At 35.7% G+C, this 17,594-nt stretch overlaps 1 protein-coding gene across 5 annotated transcripts in view; it reads left to right on the forward strand.

The window, feature by feature from the left end:
* Positions 1-17,594, forward strand: part of osbpl3b (oxysterol binding protein-like 3b) — a 74,281-nt gene that overhangs the window by 21,901 nt on the left and 34,786 nt on the right. For 4 of the 5 annotated variants that reach the window (XM_058746510.1, XM_058746511.1, XM_058746507.1 and 1 more), the window contains exon 2: positions 11,035-11,277. In XM_058746510.1, coding sequence (XP_058602493.1) covers positions 11,182-11,277 — 96 coding nt within the window. In that variant the 5' untranslated portion in view covers positions 11,035-11,181. Of the gene's footprint in view, positions 1-11,034; positions 11,278-16,968; positions 17,035-17,594 lie in introns of those variants that run through there. The other variant, XM_058746509.1, reaches the window with a different exon arrangement.

Raw genomic sequence — 17,594 nt, forward strand, 5'->3', positions numbered from 1 at the left:
AACAGGAACTGTAATGCTACAGGGACTAGACTGTTGAAGTTTAGTTCACTAAATGTGAAAATTTGGTCAGCACATCCTTAGCTTCATGTTGTTATGTTGTTCCACACCAGTATTACAGTCTTTTTTTTTTTTTTAGTAATTCTTATGGCTTGTGTGTCCATATGATAGTTCTGTATGCGGAACAAGACTGAAATTTAAGCGGTTATTCACTTTTAATGTTCCCTTCTGGCAGAGCTCTCAAATATCATCAATGTATTTAAAACATGCAGAAGATACTTGAGAGCTACAGAAAAGGGGAAGATTATTAGTGTGATCAGTTGACATGGAATACCAACAAGAAGTCCCAAACTAGATCAGATTTTACTGTAATGTCATGATATATAAGGGCAAATTTTACAAAAACATGTTTGGGTCTTATTTCACCCCAAAATCTAATTAATAAAATAATAAATGTTATTTATGCATGAAGTAAAAAAAGTGTACTTTTATGTACATTTTGATATGACATAATGTTAATTTATCATTTTTATTACTGTGATGTTGTGTTATGCTGCGATTTTTGATTGAATCTTGTTGAATCATTGTTTCTGTAATACAGTGATTTCAAGGCAATTCAACAAATACTGAAACATATAGACTCACTATAAAGAATTCTTTATTATTTTAAGATAATTTATTAATGTACTGTTTAAGTTGACAATGTTAATAAACAGTCATCTCAAAATTTATTTACATGTACTTGCACAATAAAAAAAAGACGTTGACGTTGTCTCATGTTGCTTAAGTTTTGCAATATAATCTGCACTGTTACTCAACCATGGCATTAAAAAAATCTGAAGCCCCATGCAAAACACAGATCAAGGGAGTTATTTAAAGCCCCAGCAGGCCTCCACATCGTCTTGGGCCCAGATCTCGCCGAGTGAGGGAGATTGACTTGATATCTCTCACTGCCATTTCTGTAAACTGATTTATTTATTTATTTTTTATCTCCACGCTTGAGGGCAACAAAAGTGTTGAGTTTGCAGGGCAAAGTTTTGTGTCAGTGTTTATCTACTTGCACAGCTATGATGCAGTGAAGTGATGCAGACCTTTATGACTGTGTGTCAAGGTCAAAAAGTCTTTTAAAATATCAGATATTTTTACAATATCTTTCATATAATTTAAAACATAATTTTTATGACAAGTCAATGTTACTTCAGGTTGTTAAATGTTATATAGTACAATCCCCGAAAATGTAATAAGAGTTGCAAATTCATGATATTTGTAAATACATACTTTTCCTACTAAAACATATATACAGTACCCCTAAAGGGGCGCAGTGATAATAGAAATTATATTTCAAGGCTTTTGCATTCTCTTGCAAACCTTTTGCTTTCCTCTGAGAAACTTCTTTCTTCAGAAATAATATAAAGGTTTTTTTCAAAAAACATATGAAATCAACATGGTTACAAAAGAGTGGAGTACATTTCTTGGCACATGTGTTTTAAACTATATTTTAAAAATATTTTCCTCTTCTGTACAATAAAAAAAAAAAAGTTGCTGTTCACTTTATTTAAACAATTTAAACACCATTCACGTGTCACTCGTATAGTTTTGAATGGGGAAAAATGCAATGCTCAATATGTCGAAAGAAGCCCTGCCTTCTGAATAAAAGAGCCAGTTAATGTCTAATGTTCTGTTATTTTGGTATTTTAAAAGACTTTCTGTTATGCTGGTGTTTTTTAGGCAAGTTTGTAGTGACGTATGGTGTGTGCTTGAATTCAAATGGCTTCAATAAGAAAAGCAACTCCCATGGAAATGCTAGGGATGTAAATCTTTAGACTTCCAACCTCTAACATCAGATGTGTAAAGAGAAATTGTATTTAACTTTCTAGTATGTTATTATAACACTTTGGCTGAACTTGCATAGACAGTGGTTCTACATGATGGAATCTCTGCTCAAATATTTAATTTAGAGTGAACTAAAGCAAACTGAGTAAACTCAACTAAAAGTAGATTTCTGTCATGACAACTCTTGGAGGGATTGGCATGGTACATAATGTACATGACAATGTTAATGTGTTTGGTCTCGGCGGAATAGATCTGCTACGCTGCTGCTGCTGCTGCTGCTGTGGCAGAGCAAGTACAGAGACTTGCTTCTTCCAATACATCCACAACATGCTGCTGTGAGCATGTAAGAAATACTGCTGCTGCCCATATAACATATGAAATAACCTCCATAGCATGCATGATCACCCCATAGCAGATCTATACAGGTGGAGCTGGGGAAGGTGGAGGGTTTCTGAAGTGCGCTGCAAGCACTAGTCAAGTATTTGAATGTTGAGCAGCGTGCTCATTGGCTAGCGATACAGGAGAGAAACAATCAGCTGTGCCATGGAATAATGATTTCATTATGTCAGTTAGACCTATCAGACTGAGCCATCCAGAGTTTCATGCCAGAACTTTGGAAATGTCCAAATAACTTGATTCAGTTGTGTCCTAATAACATGATTTAGTCGCATGGAACCACTGTCCATGACTGAATCATGCTCTGCCAAAGAGTTATTTTTTGACACAGTTTTTATTGACCTAGGACACTTAAAGGACATTAGGTTAAACTTCAGAACTTCACAAAAAGTTATACATATTTGTAACTATTTTTGAGTTGTTTTGAACTCGAGAAATAAATATCTGGCAACCAAAAACCTCACTAATCTCATGCTAGTAAAACAAAATTAATCCAGAGGTCTCCAAACTGCATCGGTTGTCATAGAGGTTGCATTAATATGGCTAAATCTCCTTCATTAAACCAGCTGCTCCTGAGGGAAATGCAGACCTGTGTCATAAATTCAAGCTCTAGCATGTCAGTATATCCCCATAGGTGAATAAGTGCCTGCTTGATATGTTTGCCAACACTTTGTGCAGGCACAAGTTGTGAACAAATCCTCACCATAGCCATTCATCTAACAAGCTCTGTGTGTCATGACCCCCTCAAATGTACTCCAGTCTGCTAAACCACCATCAGGTTACTGCTGTAAGGTGTATACCTCGTTAGTCAAGCTCCATCGCTCCTGTAATACTGCCAATTACTTCAGCCCGCTGTAAAATCCTCCTGATTATCCCGCTTGAGTATGATAGAGGCTGCGGGTTAATGATAATCTGCCTGTACGATCACTGCCTATATAATCACCTATACTATACGACAGAGGCGCATTTACACCTCTGTCTATGACTGAAACTGCCTCTTACATTCACAATAATAAAGTGTTCTGTGGTTTAATTATATACCTTTATTAGAACAAAGTAGAGCAATTATTCAAGGTGTATTTGTGTGTGGGTGTTTTTATCTGTGTTTGAGAGAGATTTGGGTTTTCCACATTTAGTGAGACCCCTTAACATCACCCTCTCATCTTCTGGAACATTATATTACTTCATCTGTCCACCGCCGGCCTGTCGCACCGCCACTGTCATTCGTGTTCCGTCAGAGCTTTGTGTGGTAGTTATTTTTGGCATTGTCTGTGCCGTGCTCACTTTCAAAAGAAACATACAATACGCTGCACCCTGTGACAGAGAGATTAAATTACAGGGCCGCAGACAGAGAGCTGCCAGTCATCCTATCTCACCTAGCCAGTATTACGTCACACCAGCGTCTTTGTGCACTAACAAGCGCAGGGTCTCGACCCGCAGAGGTGGTTGTCACTGTGTCTTTCTGCTGTGCTGCATCTTTGCATAATCTTAAGGAAAAAGTTTGGCTCCCTGTTGTTTGTGTTTAGTGGGTTTGGTGTTGCAGCCCATTTTCTCTGTCACACTTGGTCTGCTTATAAATAATAAATAAGAAGTATTGTTCTATGGGAGTTGTCACTCTCTTAGCATACAGTTTTAAAGTTAGGCTGATACATGTAGCTGATAATTACTTAATTTAATTACTTTTTAAAGATTTACCAAGATTTTTGCATTATGGCATAATTTTCATGACAGTGAGTCATTCCTACCTTCTTTAAATGTTTCATAATGATTAACAGTTGAAAAATTCATTAGAAATTTAGAAAAGTGATCAAAAAGTAATCAAATGTGATCAGTTACATTACTTTAATAAAGTAATTGAAATAGTTACACTACTTATTATTACATTTTAAATAGGGTAACTTGTAATCTGTAACCTTCCAAAATAACCTTCCCAACATTGTATATAGGTCACACATCCCACTAGTACTATACATCCGAACTAAAAACGTGGGACTGGAGTCTCTCTTCTGTGTTGAATATATGTATATATAATGCAAAGGCAGAGTTAGTTGCTCTTGTGATTCTGTTAAAATAGTCTGTTGGTCCATTTCCCTTTTTCTTGCTCCCCTCATGAATAATGAATGAGTCATAAATAGTGCTAACCAACAGCTGTTACTTTTCCTGCCATGACAGAGTTTTGATTAAAGAATGAAATGAAGAGTCTGTGTATCTGCCTGTTATTTCTGTGTGTATAATTGATGTAGTGTGAGAGGGTCTTGGAATGCCCACAGCATTAATGAATCTTTCATTTTAACCGGCTGTCTGTGGGTTGGAGCGCTATGATGTGGCCCATTTCCTTAGCTAGTCTCTTCTATGACTTAAGGACCCTAGATTCACATATCACCAGTCAGAATTACCTGCGTCACTTGACATTTTATGGTTTTTCATTGAAATATCTGTTTTTTAGTTTCTTCTTATCAGTTATGTACAATAGGGTTTTATGTTACATCTTATGCTGTTAAAACAGTACTTCATTAGGTTAGTATACTACTGTAACATTAGCGTACCCCGGGGTAAAAGGTGCCTTTGATATTATTTTCATCTAAACCATTGCACAAAAACGTGGCGTAGCACTTTCCAAAACATTCGCTTTTCATGATACACGTGTATATTTGTCTGATCTTTGACGCGATTCTGTGCTTACTTGATTTAATATTTAATGTTTTTTAAAATGTTGTAAATTTAAGTAGCAAATTAAAATCGCTAAAATGAATGCATATATTTTGAGACAAAGGTCTTCTAAACAATTTTCAGATTTGTTTAAGATAATTAAAGCAATGGTTTTTAAATAATGAAAGAATATGTAAAAGTATGGTTTTTGGGGTAAAAAGCGCCCCTGCTGTTGAGGGCTAAAGGCGCACAGTAATTAACATGGTAATTAATAAATGGCTGACTTTTCAGTTTCTTGGCATGACATGGTTAGATTCAGATGGTAAATATCATATATTATGTTGGGTGTCCATATTTGAGATAATCACCATGTTTAGAATGAAACCATCATATTTAAAAACAGGATATTAATCATATCATTTGTTGTTACTACTGTAAATATATATTCGGTTATTATTGGATCTCCTTCAATGCTTTCAGAATCTTTACTTATTGAAATGATTTTGTTTCTGTATTTTAATATATATTTTTTATATCACATATTTTAATGACAGTATATTTATTGAACAAAATTTTTCAAAATAAGCAGAAAATAGTACAAACTTTGCTAAAGTGATTGTTTTGAACAAGTATTAACTTAGATATTATTTAAAAAAAAAAAACATTATTTTAGCTGAAGTATTTGTATCAATACCGTGTGCCTTTTACCCCATGCTGGTGAGTCTTTTACCTTGTGTGTGGGGTAAAAACCCCCCCTTGCCCCTTCATACATTTATAAGATCTGAAATATTACTACTATATATATTTTTTAATTTTTGCAACCACAGCTTCCAGTTTTCTAGTTTTCCACTGCAAATTTAATTTTTTTAATGTGAAGGCAACATAAGCACCTGTTTACCATTAGCTTAACATAAACATCCAGTAATATGTCTTTATGCCTGCATTCATACTCTAGAAAAATCCAGCACTGCCCCCAAAAATGGTTGGCTTTATGGTTTGTTCTGTCTTCTGTCTATTCGGTCTGAAAAGGACTCTTTTATGAGTCGGACTGATCTGTACAACTCACTGACTGGTCACAGCAGTTCAGAAGGAAGAGATTATCAGTGTGTAATAACTTCAATTTCAAAATAACTTTTCAACTTCAAAAAGCTATTTAATGTCTTCAGAATACATGTAATATAGTCTACAAATCACACAGACTACTGTTCTCATACTATTATAGTGTTCAACTGCATGAAGAAGCAAAATTTCTCTTTTTGTGGAAGAAAGTTAAATGGGTTTGAAATGATATGAGGGAAAGTAAATGATGCCAGAATACTTATTTTTGGTTGAACTATTTCTTTGAAGTCAAGAGCTTGAGCCCCTTGATTACAGACGGCAAACTGCCACTGAAAAGGATCTTATGAACATGTGAACTCATGAACCAAATACACAACAAAAGTGCTATTTATGGATCAGTCAGTATTTAAGCATCAGATTCCCAAGAAACGGAAAGAAAAACATAAATAGCTCAGATCTACTGATATCAACATCTATATTTACAACTGAAAGCATTCTGTCTCTGTGTCTGTGTTGGCATATTGGAAAATAGCCTGTGCTGTATTCAATTGTACGCATGACAGTAGGATGTGACTCATTGCTGAGAGATTTTCTTCAGAAAAACAGCCTGCTTCGTAAAGCTAGGGTTACATGCCGTTTGTGCATGTGTTTGCACTTCTGCTGGTCTTTTTGTAAGATGGTTATTGTGTGTGTGTGTCTGTTTGCATGGTTAATATACTTGTGTGCGCATGTTTGTGTAGGTTAGTTAATGCATAACATGTCCATTTATGTTTGTTGATCAACATGTAGATTTTAGGTTGAAAATTATATGAACATACAATACTGATGTACAGCAACACACATTTTCAAAATCACTTCATGAAGACTCATTAAATGTGCTCTTATCTTTGTCTAAGTCACAATTATAGATAAACACAATCTGACTAAAATAATAACTCTTTTCAAAATTTTACTGACTGAGTCATCATTGACAGGGCAGGCTAGAAAAGTGAAAAAAACAATAATTGACTTCTCCAAAAGATAATTGGAGTTAGTTAAGGAAATGAGATTGGAAGTGTGGGTCGCACAGGTGCCCTGCTCTTTAAATAAAAGCCTGTTTACTGACAAATCTGTCCTTCTTAAGAAATATTGGTTAATGTGAACCATGCCTCAATCTCAAAAGCTTTCGCAGGACCTTTAAAAAATGCATTACAATGATGCACAAAGCTGGAAAAGGCTACAAAAGCATTGCTAAAGACCTGGATTGCTGTCTTCTGTCCCTTAAGCGGGCATCCTGTGAAGAACACAGCAGGCAATCCTGAAAGGAGTGAGAGAGAACTGATGAATAATAACAGCAGTGGACCTCCAGAAAACTGTACAAAGCTGTGCAAGAAAACACTGAATAAGAATGATGTTTGTGAAAGAACAAACAGAATTTGTGACCTCGTTGAAGATCAGACCACACCTTTTCAATGCTGTAATCCAGATCATTTCAAATTTTTCACAGGGTATAAAGGACAGCGAATATTTCAGGTGTTATGATGACATCTCCTTTTTTTTTTTTTTTGATAAACTTTTTGCTTTTAAAATAGTTTTTAACAAACAGTGACAACAACAGTGTTGTTGTGACAAACAGTTTCTAAATGTGTTAATAAACTGTCCAAATGTATTGCTGTTGTGGTGGTGCTATAAAGTATATCATTGATCATGATGATGATGATGGAATACTTATTGTGATATCAATTTTAAAGAAAAAATCTAGGAAGTTTTATAGGTGCACTAACTTTTTACCATTTTTAATCAACTTTATGCCTGTTAAAATATTAAATTTTTTAATTATTGTAAATAAATTGTGTTATTAAAGCTGTGTGCATAGTGCTTAAAGAATTAGAAAAATGCAGTTTAAACAATTTTAGGTGGATTACTGTATATCACAATGCAGGATATGTCAACTTCCCCCAAGTATTTCATGTCTGCTACTTATGGGTATGTGTGTGTGTTGAGTGTGATCAGTGGAAAATGAATGAATAAATAATAGGGGCGGTGCACGGAGGCAGCTGCTCTCTGTTGGCTTCTGAAGTGGCGCGGGGTGAGGTGAGACAGGCGGCGGTGGAGAGTGCCGTTTACTCACAACCAGGAGTCTGTTTACCGGAACAAACCAGTCACCACTGCTACTTAAAGTGGCTACTTGCTGCGACCGTAATTAGCCGTATCTGTATCCTCAATTGCTCAGTAAGAGGTTTAGGAAGTTGCCGTACAATTCAAACAATCGACTTCACGCTGACTGATTCGACTCATCTGAGATGAAAAGAAACAAACAACATCCTAAATAAAAGGAGAAACTTAAATGAAAATATCCAGCTGTTTTTTCCACCTAAAATGACAATAGAAATCTCTCCTTGTGCTTTAAAGGTCGCAACACAACCTTGTAAAGGCATAAAGTGTTAACAAACACCCTTTCTGTAACTGTGTAATTTGTGGTGAGAATAAAATTCAATCAAGCTGGGTTCAACAGCATGCTTGTAGTGACACATTGACTAAAATCATACTGTATATTATGGAATATATGAAATTCACAGGTTGTGACTGGAGAACCATTTGAATGCATGGCAATGTCATGTGTAAATGGCAACCTGTCTTGGCTATTCACTTTGGATGCAAGATGGATGTTATATGATAGGACAGTTTCAATGACAGGACGTCAGCATATGTTCTTCTAGTCTATGAAGGTTTTCAGTTATCCGAGTCATAGCATGTCAGGTAAAATGAACACAAGAGCACTGAGGCTGGTTATTCACCACACCGCTGAATTAAGAAACACAGATTACTCCATCCTCACAGGAAGTGATTAAATCATAGTATGCTGACGTGCAGCTGACACATGATGCTGATGCACATTATAGCTGAAGAGTCAACATACTGCTCATTTTCACAATTTCTTGTGTCCTACTCCCAGAGAAGAGAAATTTTAGACAGCTTGAGCTGAAGTATAATTTCCCTAAAAGAAGAAAGAGTGAACAACAGAGTGAGAGAGAGAGATTTGCAAGAAAGGATGTGTGTTTCTATTGACGTTCACTTCACAGGCCGATGGAAATGAAGGGGTGTTTGGTTTGTTGAGTGCAAAACTAATCTAATTAACCTTGCTGCATTCCCGTGTCCCACATTGTGACCTGCGCTACTGCTCATAATGAAGAAAAGTGAGGGACAGACATAGTGGAATATGCTTTTCAAAATGCCATCAAAACACATGCTATAAAAAAAAAAAATCTCAGCCACAATATAAAATTCAACAAATGCTTTGCATTTATATAAGACCCACTATTGCAAATCATAATTTGGTCACTTTATTTTAAGGTCCAATTCTCGCTATTAGCAAACCATTAACTACAACTTTTACCTCAATAAAACTACTAATTTGCTGCTTATTAATAAAAATTAATTTAGGTATTGGGTAGGATTAGGGATGTAGAATATGGTCATGCAGAATATGTGCTTTATAAGGACTAATATGGTAATAATAAGCAACTAGTTAATAGTAAGAATTGGTCTCTATAGTGTTACCCCTAATTTTATTCTATATGTATAATACAGTATCTCACCAAAGTGAGTACACCCCTATCATTTCAGAAAAAAAATTTGTATGTCTTCTCAAGGGACAATACTACACAAATGAAACTTGGATATGTTTTAGAGTAGTCAATGTGCAGCTTGTATAGAAGTACAAATTTACTGTCCTCTAAAATTAACTCAACATAACATGAACATGATGAATAGGACATGTGGCTTTGCATGGTTAAATGACTTCCGTAAATGTTTTCACTTAGGATGTACTCACTTTTGTTGCCAGCTTTTTTGACAATAATGGACAAGTTGCACATTGACTACTCTAAAATATATCTAAGTTTCATTTCTATAGAATTGTCCCTTGAAAAGATATACTAAAATGATTGCCGAAATGTGAGGGGTGTACTCACTTTTGTGAGATACTGTATGTTGTTGTTAGTGAACGACCAACATGGATTTTTTGGTGGGCGATGGTCAATATAAAGCTGATATGTGTGATATGTAAATAACACTTGAATAGCAATTGTGTATATTGCAAATATTTCCCATATTTAATGAACTAGAATTAAAAATTAATCAATATAAAAAATGTATTTTATACTTCAGCAATATCTTGTTTCTGTAATCCTGTTAAAATATTTTCACAAATAAAGAAGCTGTTAAAGACATTAATAAAAAGCAAGTAAACTGGTAACCAACAGGGCACTTACTGTGCAAAAAGAAAAATGTATCGACCAACACAATAATTTAAAAATACCAAATATCAGTTGATACATCAGCCTTGGCAACATACGAGTCTGCAGGTTGGTGAATAATCAAATAAAAAGCACAAAAATTTATAGTCTCAATAAAATCAATTTCAAACTTTGGCAATTATCTGTATTGGCATTTTTGCTTAAGCCATAGGTGTATTTAAACTTACTGTGACAGTTTTGTTAATTTATGTCTTGCATTTTGTGTGTATCTGACGTGTATCCCACACCCTGTAACCTGCGTTAATAACCAGCACTGGTGCTGTAACACGAGTATGCATATGGTGCTGTCGTGACACATGACTTCAAACAAACCCAGACACAAAGCAAGAGGACATTTGCATTCTGTTCTCCATTCATGTGAGAACCACACTGAGAGGAAGACAGAGGCAGCATGGATGAGATGAGACAGGGAAGGAAGGACGGTTACTACAGAGCGGCGATCTCTGACGTCTGTTACTGCTATAAATGAAGCACAGATTCATAGAGTCAGTGTGTGTTCAATGTAGCTCCCACACTTTTCATAACTTTCATAAGAAGAAGCTGAGAGAGTGGGAGATGATTCGGGGACGACATCTATAGTATGTCCAGTGATTCACACTGACATCCTTCCTCAGCACAACCCTCAGATTGTGTGTCCTGCTGACCAAGCCTTTATACTTTCAGATAATTCTGCTATTTGATATCCTGTGGTGGGCGAGTAGTGTTCATTACCTGTACAGATGAAAGCCTGACATCGTGTTGAGGTTGCCTTTCACATGCATCTCCTGATCAATCCTTTCTGTCTCTCTTCATCTGTCCACAGGCTCGAACACTGTGTCCAAGCTTTGGAAGAACAAGCAAATGGAAACCCACAACTGCTGAGCTGTCGGTTCCCCCTCCTTCTTTTCCTCTCCTCCAGTTCCTCCTCTTCCTCTCCTTTTTACGTTCTCCCTCTCACTGAGAGCAGGAGATGAGCTCAGAGGAAAAAAGTTCCACTATGTCCCAGAAGATCTCCTCTCCATCTCACAGCAATAGCAGTTCCTCCTCCAAACATGACAGCAGACAGGTAAGTGTGTATGCATTTGATTTGGCAGACGATGAGCTACATTCATAGAAGTATCGCTTTTGTTGAAAAAAGGTACAAAAGCTGTCACTGGGGTGGTATCCTTTCAAAAGGTACACCTTTGTTCCTTATTTACCCCTAAGGGGTGCATATTAGTACTTTTGAAAGGGTCTCAGTGATAGCTTTTGTACCTTTTTTTCTGAAACTGTATGTAATTCAACCTGCACCTTTGGAGAGATAACAGTTAAACCTCAAATCTTGTGGCTTTGTGTGTAAATGTGTTACTTTTCTTAGCAATCAGTTTTACCTGGTGGATGATCAAATAAAATAAAAAACATGATCATGTCTAATTTTTCATGCAAAGCAATCAAAATGCCTAACTAGCACTATCAAATACAAATGCACTGAGGGTGAAGAAGACATAGACTTCCCACTGTTTTATATTAGTGTGTGCGAGATAAATTGAGACTCTCAGCTGTGTTGATTTTTCAGGTTTAATATTTGTCCTGCTGGGACTGTAAATAGGTAGTTGATGTAAAATAATTTTGGGAAATTGACATCCTGCAGTGTGACATGAAATATATAATCTATAACTGTTTTATAGCACCCTTTTATAGTAAAAAAGTATGAAAGCCTGTTCTCCAAGAAAAATCTCCTATAAAAAAGTCTTTGTTCAAAATACAGTGCTCTTTGCATACCAGAAAAATGCACTGTGCAAAGACAAAACGTTTTTTATATCGGTCAGGAAACTCTACATGGAGGAGCCAGTGTTGGGTGTAACTAATAACAGTAATTAATTACTGTAATTTAATTACTTTTCCCTTGAAAAAGTAAAGTAAGGGATTACTCTTTTTTTCTGTAATTTAATTAGTTACTTCTTATGTAATTGAACTTAATATTGTGTATAGACTGTAGAACATTTATACATACATAATACAATAATGGATTTAACATCCAAATTTAAAGTCTGACCTTAAAATGCATGCTTTTTATGTACCCTTCTCACTTTAAATACTTTGGTGAGTTAATAAGAATATTGGTAACACTTTAGTGTCCAAGTCTCACTATTAATTTGTTGGTTATTAGCATGAATATTACTGGGATATTGGCTGTTTATTATTACTTAAAAAGCACATATTAATGTCTTATTCTGCAAGACCTTATGCTAAATCCTTAATCCTACCCAATTCTTAAACTTAACAACTATTTTACTAAGTAGTAATTAGGAGTATATTGAGGCAAAAGTCATAGTTAATAATTAGTTAATAGTGAGAATTGGACCCTAATCTAAAGTGATCAGAATAATTGATGTAGTTACTTGAAAGAATTAAAAGAACTGTTTCATGTCTATCCTTGTATCAATAATTATTATTTATTTCAGCAGCAATCACAATATACGGGGAATTGTTTATACACATACAAAATAATGCAACAAGCTTGAAATATGTACATTTTTGAAGAAGAGAGAGTCCTGGTTTACATATACACATATCTTGCTGGGGGAGAGGGGGTAATAGCATTAACCATCTTCTCATATTTATTTGCAAGGCAAACCTTATGAGTTAAATTAATTTTAACTACTGTCATACAACTGCTCAAATACTTTTGGCCATGAGCTGAAAATGAACAAAATTTTCTCTTAAGTTTGATAGCATAGTTTGTGTAGACCAACAAACAAAAAACTAATGTTTGCATTGAAATCCTCTGAATAACAAAATGTACAATGAGTCTAGTGCTATGATTAGATTGTGTTTCACACACTGTAGTAAACTGTTCATGGCTCACCTCAACTTCAAACAGCAACCCTGGGTCCTCCTTGAACAGAGCAGGCAAGAGCAGAATAGCTGCTTCCAACTGTAGGCCTTTAAACAAAATAACCTCACTAGTTTAATATAACATGGTGGATGCTTTCACACTTTTTTTTTAAACATCCATTACTGTGTGTAAGACAGATAAATGCAGGAAAGAAGACAGCTATGATCTCAGGCAGAGAGGTCAGTGGTACAATGAAAAACTAAGCAGTGCTGATTTAATTAAATTTTTTCAGTCAGCCACAGTCATCAATCATGCACCTGAACTTCTCCTTCAGTGCGAAACTTGAAGGACTCGGGGTGTCATTACAGAGAGCTGTGTGAGAATTTGTTGGTCCACATCAACACTGGCGTGGTCTCACAGATCCAGAAGGAGCTTATGTTAAGAGGAAGGCAAAGGAGGAAAGACATGTATTAAAATATAGTCATAACTCATACAATTAAATAAGGAGGCAATTAACATACTGCTGTACTGAGCATTTTGGCCAGTATGAAACACAAGAACTCAGAGAGAGTCTCCTCTGTGCTATATTTGGACACACAATTTGTCCGATAGCATTTTATCAGTGCCATCCTTTCTTTGAGGAGCTCTACGTTTGGTCTAAGCTTCTCTGTTTCCTCCTTCATTACACGCAGATGTTCCCTGATGCTTTGTTCATTTTCTCCAGCATCAACCTATTGGGGTAGTTAAATTGTTAAAAATGGGGGCTTGTCAACAACAACAACAACAACAACAAAAAAACAGTCTTTAGAAGATCTTTAGTCGAGGGCAGCCCTACAAGAAAGAGTCCAGACTTCTAATTATTATTAGGCAAATAACAAATATTAATGATCAAAAAGTTATGCATGACAATCAATAATCTTAAATATGGAAATGTGGCTTACCCTTGTCTGTTATGTGTCCTAAAATTGTTAATAAGAGCTCTTTTCATCCAACTTGACAATGTACTGATGAGTTTATACTCAAAAACATTTCTTTTTGATTGTTCAGTTATTCCAGCATGAACTATCTGTAACAACATTAGAGAAATAATTTACTCAGAAATGTAATTCCAAACCCATAAACTCACTTTTAATGAACACAAAACACATTCTTAAAAAAAGCACCCACAAAAACTTGTTAAAAGTAGCTTATGTAAGTCATGTGTCATATCTTGTGAGGTGACAAAATCACTTAAAAAAAAAGGTCACACTTTATATTAGGTGGCCTTAACTACTATGTACCTGCATCAAAAAATATGTACAATTACTTATTGTGTTCATATTGTATTACAAAACAGGTTTGCTGCTATTGAGGAGGGATATGGGTAAGGTTAGGGACAGGTTTGGTGCTGTGGGTAAGTTTAAGAGTGGGTTAAGGTGTAAGTGATGGGTCAACAGTGTAATTATAAATGTAATTACAGAAATTAATTACAGATGTAATTACATATAGGTATTTTAAAAAATATAAGTACAATGTAAAAACATGTATGTACACAATAAGTGCATTGTACCAAATTATTAATTCAAACGTAAGTACATATTAGTTAAGGCCACCTAATATAAAGTGGGACCAAAAAAAATTTAAAAAATTAACTCACTCAATATATTGTTTGAGTATACTGAAAAGAGTTATTTCAAATGAATATTCAAAAATAGCACTCAAACCCAGTAAATTGACACATCAAAGTAACCAAGAACCAATGATTTATATTGCCATTTTAAATTTGGGGAGTTTACAATGGTTTGATTTGTCAATATGATGTTACAAAAAGCATTGTGTCTCCTTGATAATTGTAACCTCTTTGCCTGCTCCACATAGTGAATCAAAGCAAATGTCTCTCTGAGAAAAGTTTAGGAGCGCACATCACGTAAATGTCGTTGTAAAACAATATGAAGTTATAAATACATATTGTGAATGAGGTAAATCACTTTTGGTGTTTTCCAAAAAGCAACATCTTTGTCTTCTCAGTATCACGAGTCAAAGAAAATGATGTCTATGAGAAAAGTTTAGGACTGCACAGCACAAAAATATCGGTAGCACTTTATTTTACAGTACGTGTGCTTTCCTGGTACATACATGGTAAAAATCTTGTACCTACAGGCAAATGAGTGGCAACACAAGGTACTTACCGGAAGTGTATGTACATGGTAACAAATAAGAAACACGGTTGTACTTAACAGTCGTACATGCATGGTAATTAGTTTGTACATACAGACAAGTGTGTGTAAGAACAGTCACTTACAGGTAGTGCCCGTACATGGTAACTAATTAGATACTTTACTGTACTTACTAATGTACATACATGGTAAATATGTAGTACTTACGGACAAGTGGGTACAATCAGGCACGTCCTTACAGTATCCGTATATGGTAACTAATAAGACACATTACTGTACATACTAGTGATATGTACATGGTAAATGTGTAGCACCTACGGAAAAATGTGTTACTATGTGGTAACAAACAAGACACATACTATACTTGGTATATACGGTACGCTTGGTAAGCCCTAACCTTACCTAATAAAAAGGACTGTTTTTCAATTGCTTGTGTAGGACTGTTAATGCTAAATTGCTCTCCACAACAATGCTTACAAAGTTTGAAGAACTGGTAGATCCTGTGTAATGTTTATGTAAAATGGTGCACTTTATTTTACATTCCTATTTCCATATACTTACTATGTAAGTACTGGTGTATGTACCTATTAGTTAATGTACAGAATAAGTTATGCGGTACTCAAGTTGGGGGTATAAACATGGACCAAGGTACTTATTGAGTAATCGATGGTGATTTGGTAATTTGATTATGTTTATACGGTAGCGGTGCTATATAGCACCTCAACCTCCCCAAAGAACCGCTGAAGAACCCCTGAAGAACCTTTTTTTTTTAGAGTGTACCCAACAATGGAGCAGGCTTATTTTTCTTGGTATGTAATCTGCTAGCAGTCATATTGTTTACTACAAGGCACAAGCTGATTGGACTCAGCTGTAACTGCAGCCTTTGAGCTTATTTGCTCAACATTTTAATTGTCTGATTCTGATTTTTCTGTAAACTGGTTCAGCAGCGTGCTGTCAGTGTACCTCTGATACCCTCCACCTCCCCCAGCTTCACCTGTCTAGATCAGCTAAAGGCCATTTTATATATCTATATTTGTGCAGCAGCTGCATGTCTGTGTATGTCTTGGCGGTAACAAGTCTCGCTACTTGCTCTGCAGCAGTAGCAATAACAGAAGTGGAAACGTAGATCTAGTCGGCCAAGACCAAAAAAATTTACATTTTCACCCATTTACTGTATATGCTAAGACTACTCTAAGGGTTGTTTTGACTGAAATATACTTTCTTTTATACATTCATATAATTATTCGCATTAAAATCTTGATGTTGATCAAAATAAAAATCCCATGGATACAAGCATCTACTAAATATTAGCTTAAATGTAGTGACAAGAGACAGCTGTGTTTGTTCAAAGAGCCTGATGTTTATACTGTAGGTCTTAGGATGACTAGCTTGCCTTAACGTCTCCTGATACTTTGCTTCATACACTCTCAGAAATAAAGGTACAAAAGCTGTCACTGGGGCGGTACCAGGGCTGGACTGGTAATCGGGCATACCGGGCATTTTCCCGGTGGGCCGACACACTGAAGGGGCCGACAGAATTATTATTATTATTATTATTATTATTTATTTTATTTTTTTTGTGACAAAGACCATCACGCAGGGACTACGAGCAGCCAGTGGCCCATTTCTTTGTCTCCTGTATTGACAGCGTAAACCACCCAATCACAATGAGCTATAGATGGAGCCATGAAGTGTTTTGCTCCGCCTATAAAGAACGCTTCACCGCAACTTCTTCCTCATCGGCTTTTCCCACGTTTTCACAGCAGCTTTATCAAGAACAGGCTTGCTCTGCGGTGAGTGATGCGGCGTAAAGAGCCAGGAGGAGGAGGAGAGGAGAGCAGCTGAATCGGTAAAGTGCTTGATTCGGACTCGCAACGGAGGCAGACATCTATCCTGTGCGCGCGCGCCATTAGTGCAGAATACGCAAACACTTCTTAATAAAACGTAAATTCGTCCACCGCGATTTTTTGGCCAAGTCAAGTCAAGTGTGTTCATAGAGGTTTTCATGGGCCAATGCGAATAAATCTAGATTTAAATTCGAAAAGACACGATATTGTCAGACCTGACGTTTTTTTTTATTATCCAAAACAACTAGATGCAAAGATGCATATCTACACTAACAGTCAAAAGTTATTGAACATTTTTGAATGTTTTTTTTTTTTTAAGAATTCTCTTCTGCTGACCAAGCTTGCATTTATTTTATCCAAAATACAGCAAAAACAGTAATATTGTGAAATATTTTTACTATTTAAAATAACTGTTTTCTATTTGAATGTATTTTAAAATGTAATTTATTCCTGTGATCAAAGATAAATTTTCAGCATCATTACTCCAGTCACATGATCCTTCAGAAATCAATCTAATATGCTGATTTGCTGCTCAAGAAATATTTATTATTATTATTATTAT

The sequence above is a fragment of the Onychostoma macrolepis genome, chromosome 16, assembly GCF_012432095.1.
Source record: "Onychostoma macrolepis isolate SWU-2019 chromosome 16, ASM1243209v1, whole genome shotgun sequence".
Taxonomy (NCBI): Eukaryota; Metazoa; Chordata; class Actinopteri; order Cypriniformes; family Cyprinidae; genus Onychostoma; species Onychostoma macrolepis.